Below are 16,773 nucleotides of genomic sequence, written 5' to 3' on the forward strand. Positions count from 1 at the left end.
ATTATCAGTTCTCTGCCAGCGATTTCCCACTCATTACTCCACATACTGATTCTGTGCATTTTTCCATCTATAAAACTCAAAATAGAACCAGAGCCATAAGAACTGGGTTAAAAACATACATGTCTACCATGACAGAGGCTGAAATTATAAGCATGCATGCTAATAGGCTTACCACCTACACAACTGCACTGTTCTAGAAACATCAAAGGCCAATGAGCAAATTAATTGGTAATTTTGAGTTTATACAGACGAGGATTAGTAAAATAATGTGTTCACTACAAGGGAAGGGATGTGTGCTATTGGCCATTAACCAATTAAACATCATCACCTTTACCAGACAGCAGCAGAAATACTCAACAGATAACTAATTAATAATGTTAGCATTAATTTAAAATGTTAGCATTAATTAAGGCCATGTTGTCAGTCTGCTGTTGTCGAAGTATTCGCCAACACTAGCCATGGCTGAAGCTCCTGTTAATGGCCACTGTCATCATGGGCAGCTATACCATTAAAGAAAGGTAAGCAATTGCTTGGGGCCTCATGCTCCAGAAAAGTCATTATAGATTGGGTTGGAAAATACATCAAGTTTTTTTTTTTAGATATATCAATGTATTTTTAAATGAAATATAAAGAAATGTATTGTTTTATTTGTCAAAGACTTGCAGTCAAATTTACGTCCTTCTAATTGTCTAAATTAAGTAAATAAGTTGGAAATATTTTGAAGTATTTGGAATGGAATGTATAATGGAATGTATAATGGAATGGAATGGTAGAATGGAAAGGAATGGTATAATGGAATGGTGGAATGGAATGTCATGTAGAATGGAATGGAATGGTAGAATAGAATGAAATGGAAAGTATAATAGAATGGAATGGTGGAATGAAATGGAATGGTAGAATGGAATTGGCTGTGGCGTGGCCTAAGCTTTTGTCCTTAATAGAATTTTTTCCCCTTTACATTATTTTTACTTTTAAACTCTAAGTAGTTTTGAAACCAGTAATTTTATACTTTTAATTGAGTAAAAAGCTTGAGTTGATACTTCAACTTCTACAGAAGTCTTTTTAAACCCTAGTATCTATACTTCTACCTGAGTAATGAATATGAATACTTCTGACACCTCTGATGCTCTACTACCAGGAAGTAAAGCAGTGCACTGGACAGACAGCATCTTAGCAAAGATTAGTTTGGTACTATTTTAACAGGAACATTTCATAAAAATAAACAGAAAAAAGTCATAATCCAGGATTAAATTATGTTTCAGAAGGAGTTATATGAACAGAGGCTTGGCTTCATTAGCTTTAGCTAAAGCTAATGTAGCTGAGCTAGCTCCATAGTTAATATACCTACCTAAACCAATGAGCCTACCAGAGCTTTCGCAATGTGAGCTTTAGTAAGCCAAGCTACCTTATGTACAGCTACGTTAGCTGTGTAGCTAGCATAGCTATGTAGATAAATTAGCTTTACCAAACATAGCAGTAGTTCTGCTTGCTTTAGCTATGTTAGCTACATACCTGCATTACCTATGTAGCTTAAATAGCTAATGTAACTTTTGCTAGAGTGTTGTCATGAAGGACAAGTATTTTTTTCTGTTAGAAGACTGTTCAGTCGGTTGTATTGAATGTTTTGAAATAAGGTTTTGCAGGTCAGGCTTTTGACTTCCATTTTTTGGGATTCTAACCCTTACCTTAAACCTAACCGGAAGTTTGATTATTTTACTCTGAAAGTTTTGGTGTGTATCTCCATCCTAACGGAGGCTGTGTCTCACAGTAGTGCTCTGCCAGACTGTCTTGATTAAAGTTGCCTTAAAAACAACTGAGATTTAAGCAATTTTATCAAAAATGGTGTAACATTTTATGACTTACAGAAATCCACCTGACAGCTTTAATCAGCAAATATTCCACCGAGAATTTTACGTATTGCTCTCAAAAAAAATTTAAGCTGGTCACACAAAGAATAGTAGAATTCAAAGATCAGTAAAGTTGAAATAAATCCTCATTTTTTATGGCTGAAATGCAGCACATACCTTATCCTGTCCTGAGAACGTTCTGCTCAGAGATGCTAACTGGGTTAGTCAAGCAGCATGCTTTGACTTTCCAGGGAGCGCATGGCTAGAAACCCCCATATCGATAGATACATTTATGACAATACGTACTGAATACATCAAAATTAATTCAAAAGCAATGAATCCACAGTAACATGAATCTGAATATAGGGGTGCAGCAAGCTTCATGCTAGAAAGGAGGAAGCTGGGGTGGAGGAGGCTATGCTTTGTCAGCAGCAGCAGCATGGTGCGTCAGCATTATTGTAAGGAGGGATTAGTGAGAAGTATGTCATATTTAAATATACCGTTGTGTCGAGAGAAAGAGCTGTGATTGGCTGTGGGATCTGGGAGGCGATCAGCTGGCTGTCAGCTGATTACAGCTGGGCGTATGACTACTATGTCCCGCATGATGTAATGCTAGGCTTCATTTGTTGGTGTGATGTGTAGTGATGGTAATCTTATTGCAACCTAACACCATTAGCACAGAAGTCTTTTAGTGCTTCAACTATTGCAATGAGAGACCTGCTTTTGTTTGTCATATGTCTTTCAAAGAGATAGAGTTTCACCAGAAAATCTGGATGTCTTTTGTTGTATTATTTTGAATGTGGAGTCTTGATCACTACGTGGCCAAAAGTTGTATCAGCAGAGAATTAAGTTACAAATCCATCTTTATCAGCACATCTATTTTATTATCAGCAGATAAAATCGACTCATGTGAAAAGCTGAAAAAGGAAACTGCCTGAGTGGGAATAATGTGTCGATTATTTTAAGATTTAGAACAAAAGAGTCAGAAACGGCAGAAAGGGTTGTAGAGAAGGGGGTGTGAATCTGTGTGGGAGATCATTATGAAGCTCTGCGTGGTGGAGATGGATAGTGTGTGTTAGTGTGTGTGTGTGTTTGTGGGTGGACGGCTGGAGGCTGACGCATCCCAATTATTGGATGGAGGTGTAAGAATGGAGAGAAAGGAGTAAAAATGTGCTCCTGCTATAAATTCTTAAGGGAAAACTTGTAAAAACTAGGTTTTTGGTGTTCTAATTTTAATCATCTACCCTAAAAAGTCACTTTTTGCACTATTTTCAGTAAAAAATGTAAAGTACATCAAGAAAACAGTGAAGTTCCTCAAATTAAAGAAAGTTTCCTGATCCTTTCTAGCACAAATATTTGTATACACAAACATAATTTTATCCTTTATGGTCCAATTAATTTTCCCCAATAACAGGAGATTATTTGTAAAACAAGTCAGTTTTAGCAGGTTTTCTTATGATTCTCTGCTGAAATATTTCATGTTCAATACACAAAGACTTCTGCAAAGGCTTCCTGCCCCTTCAATGACAACAGGATGTAAGAAATGCCAGAAAATGAAGGAAATTTGCAGGGAAAAGGTAATGGTAACAGAAGCAAACAGGAAGAGAAAAGGTGAGCAGATTGATTAGACAGAATGAGACAGCAGAGGGTGAAATGCATGCACGACTCTGGTGTTGTTCTCCGCAGTCATCTGGGCAATTAAATGCTTCCGCACCAGTTAACGCTCTATGGGTAAGTCCTGTCCAAACACTGCAGTCTCTCATATGTCCGCCTGCAGGTTCTTCCACAAATCAATGTGAAGTGCCAGGTGTGTGGTCACTGCAAACACGGCATGGAGGGATGTTTGAGAAGGTAGAGATGCAAGAGAGACAACAGCTTTCATTCCAGGAGGGGTGCTATATTCATGTATTTAGAAAAGGAACCTGACACACCTTTAGACTGAGGCTGAGTAGAAATGTTGGAGGAAGTTGTATGCAGAGTGAAAGTGACAAAAAAAAACTTGTGCAATTTGAGAATTTAAGCAATAAAGATGCATCTGAATTGAAAATTGAAGCAATAAGTCATTTAAGTGATATTTCAGTATTTTTGATGTTGGGTTGTATAAGCTACTTAGCGATAGCAGGGATTCCAGTGAGTGTTGACCCTGCAAACATGGACGTGCTTGGAGAAGCTACGTTATATAGCCTAGCAGATGGGTATAACTGCTTTGTATAATTTAGTGAGTTAAGGTCAAATGTGTCAAAAAACAATGTTGACTCAATTGTACACTATATCAAAACATTTCTAGGCACAAGCAGCATTTTTCATCCAGAAAGCCTCTTTTTTTTGGCACTATTTTACAATGCGAGCTTTGGCTACAAGCTACATGCTCTTCCACCTCAGCATATCTGAACAGCTTTTTAGGTCTGTGGGCATCAGCACAAAACAACAAATAACTAATGTAAAATTAGTTATTTCCGCTCAGTTTTCCACTTCAATAGCTGACACAATGTTTTTAAAAAGTAAACATATCATACTGACTGTAGCTTGTCTAGGTATGAGCTATTAGAAGAATAAAGAAGCAGCCTATAACTTACTTGAATGACAAATTTCCATTTAGCTCTTCTGAACAGAGTTGGTTTCACCAATTAATCTTCAGGAAGTTGAAGAAGTTATGTAAAACACCAGTGTTCAGGAAGGCAGGGAACTCTGAAAGGAGAGTGATGCAGCTATCCATGATCAGAAATGTCCTGTAGAAGTATTGTAACTCAGTCTCACTCCTGACAACAGTCGCTCTCATGGACATGGGCTCAGAGTTTTCACACCTATACCAGACGGCCAGAAGGTAATTCAGAATCTTTCCTGCTAACCAGTCTCCACTGAAGTTTCTCTCCTCTCCTTCTTTCTGCTGAGTCTTAATCTTTAGAAGTCCCTCCTCTGTGTACTCTGGGTCATAAAAGTATCCCCTCGCATCCACTGTAAACAACTTCTTGTTGTTTCCTCTGATGAAGCCTGCAGATCCAAACGGCACTTCAGATACGCGGAAGAGCACATGGCTAGTAGCCAAAGTTTGCATTGCAAAGTAGTGCCAAACACAGGTGGAAAAATAAAACTCTTAAAAGTTTTTTGGACAAAGCGTACAGTACAAACTCACTTGAGTACATGGAGCAGCTGTACCCATCTGCTACACTGTAAAGCCTAGCTTCTCTCAGCTTGTCTTGTCTGAAGAGGCAATAGTCATTGAAATCACTGGAAGCTAATGGCGAAAAATCCCTTTAAATGATTTGATTAATCTGAAGTTAATTTGATGAAAATGTTTCCCAATTGAGTCATTCTAAGAGTCTTTAACTCATCATTTGCCATTCACGGCACAAATATGTTAGAGATAAAATGCCTAAATTGTGGAAGTGAAAAAGTGCTGGTAAAATTGAGATGATGAAAATGGATGCAATTTAAGATGTTAAGCATTACAAATGCATGCAAATCAAAATTTAGGCTCGGTGATTAATATCGCGATACTTCCTGGCGTGATATTGTATCGATATTTTAAAATGCAGTATCGATATTTAATTAATTAGCGAATTATTCACTTTGTTGGTGTGGTAGTTTGTGGTGTAATTTCGCCCCCTGACCGCTAGTTGGCGGCAGGCATCCTTAGCTGGCAGTTGACTCTTGCCTCTTCTCTCTTGAGACAACGAGATCACACGAGACTTCCGGTCTGCGTGAGCCGGTTGCTTGTACCTACCCAGCAGAGCGACTTCTGCCGGATTCATAGTGGATGTGTAGACTTATTTTGGCTTCCAAAACATTAAAGACAGCACAAACTTAGACAGGAGTTAGACAGTCGTTTGCAAGATATGCCACGCCAGAGTAAAATACTGAGACAACACAACGAATCTACTGTCGCGTTAGCGCTACAGCTAACGGCTAACGTCAACAAACAAGCCCGTTGAAGCTACCGCAGGTCTCTACTCATGCAACCATAATCACAGTCGTATTATTTGTAAGGACATGTCCCGTGTAGTGTCGTTAAGAATGACGGCTTCGGTAACACAAGAAAGAAATACTGGCCTGTCACGTCATGCCCTCCGCAAAACACAGTCCATCAGTCTTAAAGCTGGACGTGACGATCAGCTCGTCTCCCATAATCTCCCTCCACAAACACATTATGTGATGACATAAAAAACTGATAAAATATGAAATATAAAGGATTGTAGTACATTCACTCTACAATAATTTATTCCCCTTTTCTTAAAAAAAAAAACAAATCACGGTAGCATTTTAATTCAGTGCAACAAATGGGGAAAATCCTCATCTTCAGATTGAACAAAGATAGATAAAATGCGAGATGATGCAGGACTATATATTTTTTAAATAGCTTAATTCTACATTGTTAAATTCAATATTAACTTAAAATTACATAATAAGTTATACATATATATACTACACACATGTATAGACTTTATGCACTTCATATTCAGTATTTAGCTCAGTCTGTGTCAAATTCTGTGAAATTGATACTAAATTGTTGTGAATAAACTGAGAAATCCTGCACTTGACCATTTTATAACTATTTTGTATTCTCTAGTTAGACATATTTTGTGATGTATCGTTATAAACATGTGATGTGTATTTTTCCTGATATAGTCTGTAGGCATCATTATCATTCATCTTTTTCACTGGTGTTTAAAAAGCTAACTAAAGATTGCAAAAATCGGCAATATCGTAGAATCGCAATTTAAATCGAACCGGCACCTAAAAAATCGTAAAAAATCGAATCGGGAGAAAAGTGAATCGTCCCAGCCCTAATAAAAGGTGTTGAAAAAAATGGAGCTTTGACATTTATCATTAACAATAAGTCATTTTAGCTACTTGCACCTTTCAAACAAAAAAGCGCTTTCATCAAACCAGAGGAGCAGGCCAACTATGAAGCGTTTTAAAGACTTTTTGTCTCTCAGTAAATTCACTTGTGGAAGTCTTTGAGGTGAGAATTTGTCTCGTAATTAGTTTGTACAATTTCAGGAAGATCTATGTCAAAACTGTAAATTTGCTCTGTTTTTTCAAAGTTAAGGAGTTTAACAAACTCCACAAACCAGAGCAGCAGGCCAAACAATCACTCCTCCTGCTCCTTAGAGTTGGGTAACATAATATTATAGGTAAAAAGGTAAGCAGAGGTCATCTAATAACCAAAATAAAGCTCCAGTCTAAAATGGCTGTGTCATGTCTGGGAATGGATAAACCAATCAGAGTCATTTGAGGAGAGTGAGGTGGTAGCCGTGGGCGTGGCCTAGTTGTACTGCAGACTATAACAACAAAGCTCCTCTTGGTGAAAAAAGGGTGGTTTGCTCTTCCCCTGACAAGAGTTTCATTCGCCAACTGACTCCACTGATAGTAAGCAACGTAGAAATTAGAAATTAGTGCTCACACACTGACGCATCCCACTATGAGTTTAATGCATTATATAACAACACTCACACAGGGCTACTGTCGAGCAGCACTACTTTGTTGTGTAATTTAATTACATATTTTTCACTCATACCTGTGACATATTTTATGCGTGAAATGTCTTGTACTTTTAAAGGAGCATTTTCCCATTTTTCAAAGTGTACTGTCATTTGATTGAAAGTTATCACAACCTGAAATACAGAACATTTCTTATCAGCACTTGCACTTCCCCTAGAAGAGTTGGTTAAGTTGGCTCTACCTTTTTAAAAATAAGGACTCAGAAACAATGGAAAGGAAATGTGCCCTGGACAAAGACCATTTAAAAACCATTTGCCCCCCTTTCTCAATGATAATCTGGATCTAATTCTTTTTCACTTCTTCTTCCCTCTGTCCTTTATCCCCTGCTCCCCTCGCTCTCATTTCCACTGTGTTTCAGTCTCGTCAGACACCCGAGGGCGAGTTCCTGCCTCTTGACCAGTGTGAACTGGATGTTGGCTTCGGGACAGGCGCAGACCAGCTCTTCCTGGTGTCTCCTCTCACCATCTGCCACGAAATAAACCCCAAGAGCCCCTTCTTTGACTTATCCCAGCGCTCCCTCATGAATGAACAGTTTGAGATTGTTGTTATCCTGGAGGGCATCGTTGAGACTACCGGTGAGGGAAATATTAAACTGTTGAACTTTCTTGTCACCTCTTTATACTTTCATGTTTTTCTCCTTGTATACGATTCCATTCATATTGCCTCTTTTCTTCATTCTCCTCTTTCTCAATCTAAATGTAAATTCCCTTATTAATAACAACCCACATGCATTCCTGTCTAATAGATTCTAGTAATCTAAACTCTGTGAAATCTCATTACACCACCTGCTCAGTTTTGCATACTTAAAGGATGCAGAAGCTATGAACAAAATGGAGAAAAAAACATATATGAGAGTGATGGCCTGATTGAATTACAATCGATGTTTTATCACAGCAGAATGGTTTACACCCATCCTGTGCATAATAAAAGCTTGTGGTCATACATGTGAATGCTATTTTGATGTATTAGCTGGGTTTTAGCAGAAGTGCCTCCCCATTTTTAAAATGACAACATAGAGAGGGTGTAGATCAGAGCCTGTAAGACAACACTATACACAACGCTGTTTCCTCGGTTGCCTTTTTAAAAGGATTATTTCTCCCTAAAGTCCAATACAAATAACTCAATCCCCTTCTTTTCTTTTGGGCTCTGCCTCTATCCATCTTCCATAACCCTTGGTTTGCCTTCGCTGTGGAAGAAAACCACAGAGCTGAATAGGCTTAGAGTGTGGGGGGGGATCAGCAGGGAGGCAAAGAGCGGGCAGGCAACACGGTCTGTGCTCAGTTGATAAAACCATTAAATCAGGGCACAGTCACAAGTTTAGAGTCGCAGTGCTGAGGCTCTCAGAGATGAGGAGAAGAGGAGGGAAGCCCTGGGAGTGTCACCTTAAATATGCCACATTACCCTGTCCTATCCTTAAAATAACACATAATCCATCAGCAAAAACATATTAGGAGTTTTCCTTTTAGCTCCTGTTGAAATATGCAGCTAGATGTTTTTTTTTTTCCTTCAGATCACCATAAGAGTGTTGACATTCTGAGGAACAATTCCCGAGCAACTGGGGCCAAAGTTTAAACCTCATTCTTTCAGTTCTGCATTAAATAAATGTGATCATAAAACCCAGTTGGACAGAAATTCATTTTAAACCAGCCAGGAGGACTGAAGCTTGTCTGAACAGATTATAATGAGTACAATCAACCATGGTTGTCAATGTAATGACACTGTATTAAAATACATGTACTTTAATATGGGGTTGGTCCCCCTTTTGCTGCTAAAACCGCCTTCACTCTTCTCGAAAGGTTTTCCACAAGATTTAGGAGTGTTTTGAGGGAATTTGTGCCCATTCATTCTGTAGAGCATTTATGAGGTCAGGCACTGATGTTGGACCAGAAGGCCTGGCTCACAATCTCCGTTCCAGTTCATCCAAAAGATGGGGTTGAGGTCAGGACTCTTTGTAGGGCAGTTGAGTTCCTCCACACCAAACTCATTAAACCATGTCTTTACAGTCCTTTCTTTGTGCACGGGGGTGCAGTTATGTTGGAATAGATAAGGGCTTTGCCCAAACTGTTGCCACAAAGTTGAAAGCATAGCAATGTCCAAAAATATCTTGGTATGTTGAAGCATTAAGACTGACCCCAGTGGAGATAAGGGACCAAGCCCAAAACCCTGTAAAATAGTCTCATAATTTCATCTCTACTCCATCAAACTCCACAGTTGCCTCCATACAGTCAAGGGGGTAACACATTCCCAGCAGAATAAGTTACCACTGGTCCACGGTCCAATGTTGGTGTACTCACAGTTGTTGACCCCTTGATCTGTGATTTTACATGGTCCTCCACTTCATGGCTGATGTTCCTAAATGCTTCCACTTTCTAATAATCTCACTGACAGTCGACTTTGGAATATCCAATAGATATGACATTTCACAAACCATCTTATTGCAAAGGTGGCACCCATCGCTCGAAGTCACTTGCTGGACTGCTTGTGCAGAAGCTCTGAGCATCAGAGGCAATTGAAAGCCCATTTCAAGGAGTCAAGGAGACTAAAACAAAGCTTGAATGTTAGTGTTGGACTGTTGTAATCAGTAAACACACAAGTAGAAATTGCTTCCAAACCTACACCATTTGACTCAGACTTTCAGACTATTCAGTTTGATACAAACCTCAATGACAGGTATGAAACCTCCCCCGGACCGTAGTCCGCACCGAACAGCCGAACCTTGATATAACCAAAAGACGTGGTCTCGGTCCAGACTAAACTTAACCATGGTGCGGTTCATGCCCAGGGTGAAAGCAATATTTTGACAGCTTTGGACCTTCATATCGATGACAGGAAAGCATGGGATGAGAACCAGAAAAGGGAAACCCAATGCCAACTGCCGTAGCAGTAAGGTATATGAAGATGCATGATGCTCTATGAAAAAGTGGTGCTTCCACTAGTCACGCAACTCGCCTCCTCTCCAGAGTCAGCATTGCTATGGCTGGCAGGATTGCATACTCTCTTCTCCTTTCCTGTCAATGATAAAGTGTCATCTACTGAGGAAGCTCATAAGGCGAGCTCAGGCTAGCCATATGTACTGTTCTTCTAATTGATGCTTGTGGTAATAAATCAACAATAATATGATAGTGGAAATAAGTACCTCATTTTTTTTCTGCATGCAAGCTATGCACATTTTTCAACATGCTGCTGTCAGCCAACCAACCAATTAACATAAACTATAGATACACACAACCCTCAAAGTTGATGATGATGTTGATGTCACCTAGGTTTATCATGTACATTCTGTTGGTCCATTTGCAATAATTATAGTGTGAAACCAAAACCAACCGAACCAAATATATACAATGTAACAAAAACATGAACCTTTGTCCAAACCTTCAGGTGAGTAAAACTAAAAAGCATTTGAATCTGAAGACTAAAACTAAGACTAAATTTGAAATAGCTGCCCAAATCAACACTGTGGCACAGGCCGTTTGGTGAGAATAATAGAAATAAGATCAATGATACAGTTTAACAAGTAAAGTAAACTTGTGACTTCCAGTCAAGTGCCTCTGACCTGTGTTTGTATTAGTTTTGATCTTCTTGATAGCTGATAAGTATATTTTGACAAAATTATGTAAAAATATAAAAGGGACATTCAGAAGGACTGCTGTTTTCATCAGCTGCTGTGACAAGACAAATGCAATAGGCTGAAAGTAACCAGTTACCACCGTCACCTATCAAACCCATACATTAGGAGTGGTACTTCCATGGATGGAGGAAAATGTGTTGAGCAATCATCTGATGTTGCTGTTGATTACTGATGTTGATATTATGTTAGCTCTGATATCAGAATTAACATTATAGTAACCTCCCTGATTGTTTCCATGCTTGTAGTTTACATCCCACACATCAGGTTTATGTATATGGCCTGATCTCTCTGCTTTGCCCTCTAGTGGTGTCCTCCAGAAACACACAGCAAACACATTTTCAATTATGCTCACGATGCAGCTGTACGCTCGCACAGTGAAACAGAAAGAGCATCTTTGGCCTTAAGGTGACCCTTTCGCTAATATGCAGATGACACGGTCCTTTCTGCATCTGTGCATTTGATTATGGCTGGGGTCAGATTCAAAATATAAACTTAACAAAAGCAGGAATCTTAATAAGCTTAGTACTCAGTGCCACTGAAGGCTATTGCCAGAAATTTTACATAAGGTTTTCTTCAGGGACACCCTGCCTTGGAATTTGCCAAGTGTTTGCATAGTTCTGCTGAGGGCCTTTTATTTTTATGCAAGATATTTACCAGTTGGTTGAATACCCGCATGATGTGTGCGTGGGGAAGCATAACTGGCATGCCTTTTAGGCCCCTAACCCCTAATTTTCTTTCGCAGTAATATCATGTACTTATAAATGCATAGTCAGCAGAAATACATTAATTCCCCTGGTATGACAAGAAAACCCAGCCAGAGATCTATCCTGAGCTCACCCACTTAATTAAAGCAAAGCCGCTGGCTCATTAAGAGTAGAAATGACCTTTCTCTAGATGTGGGACTGTTGAAGGTTTTCTCTGGATGAAGATGAGTAGGGAGCCTGGAATAGCATCAGGCTATGACATAACTCTGTACATATCATCCCTCAGAGGGACAGGATCAGACTCCTACTCTCTAGCTAAGTGAAGTGTTTAAGTGAAAAGCTCAGGTTGAAACAGAGCCACTGGATCAGAAAATACTTGGATAAGTGCCTATCGATTGTTGAGGACCTCTGACAAGCATCCAAATGTCAAGAATATTATTTTTACAAGAAGTCAAATGGACAAAAACATATTTGATGCAGCAGGCGTACAGGATTCAAATTTCAATTCTTCTCAATTATTCATCCTTCCTGCATTAGCACAAAATCAGAAACAAGCCATTAATTTGTCAATAGATGATTGTCTTGGGATTGTTGTCAGGCCAGAACGATTTACAATCAACACCACAGGCTACAATCAAGGCGTGTAAAGGCATGACCAGGGGCTCTTGCCATTGATGTATTGACGAAGGGGTGCTGGGTGACTGCTAAAGACATTTATCAGATTCAATCTGGCAATTATCACCAAGCAAGCCAGAGTGCCAACGTCAGTCACCTTTCACCTGTATTATTACAGCACAAATTTAGTCACTGCAAGGACACAAACAGCCATGGTTTGACCTCAGAAAGAATTTTCTCAAGAAAGTATCAGTGGTTCTAACCTTTATTTTACCAGTAAAGTTCCCACTGAGATAGCAAATCTCTTACACAATGGAGCCCTGGCTTCTGGAAGCTTCACACAGTGAACAAATGATCCTTTATCCTGTTTTTAAAATCATCCAAGATAATGAAATGTTCTAGTTTGAGGTGGCTCTGTAGCTCAGACCATGATTAAGGGACAAAATCATTAAAAGCACTTTTACCAAAGTTCAAAGAAAATCATGCATAATAAGTCCATGAGGCCAAGTCATAGCTACTGACAGTTTTAGGAGTCAGAAGAGGACATAAATAAGATGGCAGCTCATGTGGTATAGCTTTTTACAAAGAAAGATGGACCAATGCTGAAGGCTTTGTATTAGAAAGACAAACTGTCTTTGTCATACAAGGCACAATGGTGTGTCTTAGTCTCATCTTCATGTAAAAAAGGATGTCAACTAAAATTTTGAGTCTTATTTGAACCTGTTTCATCCTTATGTTGAAATGCTACATAATTGTTATTCCATTTCAGTCCACGAGAGCTGACATGCTTGGAATATCTAGTATTGGCTGTTAGTCACAGGAATTCAGCACTGGGAAATGGCAGGAATCCTTCTCTATGGATTTACTGTTGACATGGTATTTTATTCCCTCTTATGGGACTTAAAATGACTACATGGTAGATTGCACAGGAAAGAGCATGATGCAGAGATTCCACAAGCAATAAGAAATAGTAGAGTGGAAAAAGAGACAAATCCATTTCCACTGTTAGGACAGTAATTGTTTTATATGACCTAAGCGCTGTTTATTTATGTTGTATTCCCATGTGTCATTCTCTCACAGGTATGACATGCCAGGCCAGGACATCCTACACTGAGGATGAGGTTTTATGGGGCCATCGCTTCCTGCCAGTGATGTCCCTGGAGGAGGGCTTCTTCCGGGTAGATTACTCTCAGTTCCACAGCACATTTGAGGTACCGACACCGCCGTACAGTGTCAAGGAATACGAAGAGAAGAACTCACTGCCCTCGCCTTTATCTACTCCCACCCCTGCACTGACTGAGAGCCACGGTGCCCGGCGTGACCGTGTGTTTTCCGTGGATTGCATCAACACTTCAGAGGAAAGGGGCCGTCAGGGAGGCGGTGGGGGTCGGCTGCCGAGCAAGCTGCAGAGGATGAGCTCGTCAGGGAAAGAGGACCTGCAGAGGAAGGTGCTTATGCTCAGTTCCCAGCACTCGGAGAAGGCCTGCAGCACAGGAGATCTGCCACTAAAGCTCCAACGCCTCAGCTCCTCGCCAGGGCAGGAGGCGGAGAATCGACTGCAGCTCAAGTCTCTTAAAGTGGGCTTCGAACCCATGACGCAGTCTACTGGAGATCTGTACCAGCACAGCTTAGCGCCAACTCTGTCCCCTGCTCCGGTCCCAATGCACAGCCCGCTTCTTTCAGGTGGAAGGCCAGAAGACAACCTGCCAGCAAAGCTGCGGAAGATGAACGCGGACCGCTGAGACCCAGACTGTCACAGACCACCACAGCAGACTCAAACGGACCTCTTATTAAGACTGATGGGAGAATACTCGCATGGAAACAGACATTTTGCCTTTGACGGACTTGGAAGAGGGGCACAAGGTTTTTTAATTTGTCTTCTCTTGAGACACAATCTTTACTGGGATAACTGTGATTTTGTGTTTCATAGCAAAGGCATTCATGCAAGCTTTATCACACATGATACAAGAAAAACACAAACTTCAGCTCCAGGACAAAATCAAGAGACCACTCCAAATATTCAAACACTGATACTGCTCCACTGCAAGCAAAGTCTTATTAATGAGTAATAATAATGGGTAAACAATAGGTTTTAGTTTTGCAAGTGGACGGCCTGAAAGCTTTTATTAAAATTAAAATTAATTAATAGTTATTAAACAAAATATTGATTTTTGAATGTTGGTATTTCATTATTTTCTGCAAATAAAATAGCCAATTGACAGTATTGCATTTGGAAGTTGAAAATTTCAGAGAAATGTTGAGACTATAAAACATAAACTAGTGGTCTTTTAATATTTTCCAGAGCTGTTCATGCTTTATCATCCAAACTTGATCATTCTGCGAGAGTTCATGACTGCACGAGCACATTAAATTCATTGTTTAATGTATGCACCACTGAAATTGATAGTCAACCTTAGTTTTATCAAAAAATAAATTATATTAAATAATGATAATAAATGATGTTTGCTCTATCTCTTCTATGTGTTTTTATTATTTCATCAGTTCTTCAAGTTGATATTATGACTACTGTCCTTTCTCACCTGTTGTCATGTGTCCCACAAACAAAGAACAATTTTCCATAAGGCTAGCCTTCAGAGAGACTCTACTGAAGGGTGATTCTACACAACAAAAAATGACATGGATGAGAAAAAGAATGAAAAAATAGAGCTGGGAAATCCTAAAAAGATGCCAAGCCAAAAGTGAAACATTTCAGAAAAGTAGATGAAAGACTAATAAATGTAAAAAGTTGCTGTGGCCTGAACAGATGTTGAAAATAAAACGTCTCAGAGAACTTTGTATGGATGAAAGGATGGTAAATGGTTAATAGAGTTAAGCTTGTATAGTGCTTTTCTGGTTGTCTGACTACTCAAAGCTTTTGCAACATTGGTTAAAATTCACACCCCCTCACCTCACATTCACACACTGATGGATGTATGTATGGATGGATGGATGGATGGTTAGATGGATGGATGGACGGATGGGTGATGGATGGATGTATGGATGGATGGACAGATGGATGGATGGACGGACGGACGGATGGATGGATGGATGGATGGATGGATGGATGGATGGACGGACGGATGGACAGATGGATGGATGGACGGATGGATGAATGGACAGACGGATGGACAGACGGATGGATGGATGGATGGATGGACAGATTGTTGGATGGAGTGGCTCACTGCTTTACCTCTTTTACCCAACACTGGTAGTGACTGGTGAGTTTGTGGGTTCCAGTATGCTGAGGGGTAAAATTTAGAAATTGGTGCAGCATATCAAAGCATAGCCCGCTTAAAGAAATGATCATCACAAAAAAAGGCAAAAAGTGTTTAAATGGACTCATCATTGGTCCAACAGTTGTGTTAATGTCAATAAGTAATCCAACAGAGCAGTACAATTCATTATAAATGCTCTGCTGTTTATGCCTTATTTTTTTCCCCCTTGGCAAGAACCCTTTTCTCATTGGATAAAATGTGAATAAGAGAGAGAGGTTAACAAGCTGTGCTGCTGTAGAGAGAAATATGGTGGGTATTTATTGGAAGATTGTGAACAAATGTTTCCAGAGAGGACTCACTGAAGCTGAAAGCACAACCAAACATAATAATAAGTACACAGCAGCTTTCAAAGTGCCTCATAATAATATAACAATAAAACTCAAAGCCATTAAAAATTAAAGCCAAAAAACAAAGAGATAAAACAAAATAAGTTTCATAAAATAAAAATGAAATAACAGAAAAACTTTGTATGGAATGAGTCTTAAAGGAATATTTTGGTGTTTTTGAAGTGGAGTTCAGGCAGAGGAGCAGGGATTTTTTGTGCTAAAGTATTGCTAAGACAAAGGAAAGTCACCCAGTCTGCAGCAGTGTATAGCCTAGCTTTGATGGCAGTATGCTGGTCAAGTCTTTTGTTAAAGGTTCAATGCTGGTCAGCAACCCCTTTGGGTAATAAACCTACTATTGGCAACTGCCTCATACCACCTCACTTTATACCTGATCTCCTCTCCTTTGCAAGTCTGATCTCTTCAGGCAGGTCATTTCATGTCTAAATGCATCCTGACCGCAAAGACTACATCAGCTTTGTACATCAGTCTACAAGGCTCTGTCCTGGTACCCTTTCTTTATACCCCCATTTTTGAGTGCCCCCTAGCCCCTTTGAAACAGTTAAAATGGGTAGTGGTGAAATTTTTCCCTGACTGAGACAACTCTTCGAGTTCCTGATGCATCCTCAACAGCATTTATGTGACCAGCTGCCAGAGCAGCCATCTTGGAAGTTTCTAGATTTTCTGTAGCACTCAGTTTGTCTCTAGAAAATCTCGATTTAAGGGGCTGTGTACTCCTGGTATTTTCATCTATTCTTTACATTCTAACAAGAACTGGAGCTCCTTATCCCTAGAAATAAGCATGAAACATATAAGGGTAGGGTTAAATGGTAGAGGCAATGTTGTGTTGAGACTGAAAATGCAAAGCAGATTCACAAG

The 16,773-nt window shown here is 39.6% G+C and overlaps 1 protein-coding gene across 1 annotated transcript in view; it reads left to right on the forward strand.

Annotated features, from left to right (window-relative positions):
* Positions 1–14,681, forward strand: part of kcnj19a (potassium inwardly rectifying channel subfamily J member 19a) — a 28,145-nt gene extending 13,464 nt beyond the window's left edge. The window contains exons 2-3 of the mRNA XM_041778490.1: positions 7,708–7,924; positions 13,377–14,681. Coding sequence (XP_041634424.1) covers positions 7,708–7,924; positions 13,377–14,038 — 879 coding nt within the window. The 3' untranslated portion in view covers positions 14,039–14,681. The remainder of the gene's footprint in view (positions 1–7,707; positions 7,925–13,376) is intronic.
* The last annotated feature ends 2,092 nt before the right edge of the window (positions 14,682–16,773 follow it).

The sequence above is a fragment of the Cheilinus undulatus genome, linkage group 21 (assembly GCF_018320785.1).
Source record: "Cheilinus undulatus linkage group 21, ASM1832078v1, whole genome shotgun sequence".
Classification (NCBI taxonomy): Eukaryota; Metazoa; Chordata; class Actinopteri; order Labriformes; family Labridae; genus Cheilinus; species Cheilinus undulatus.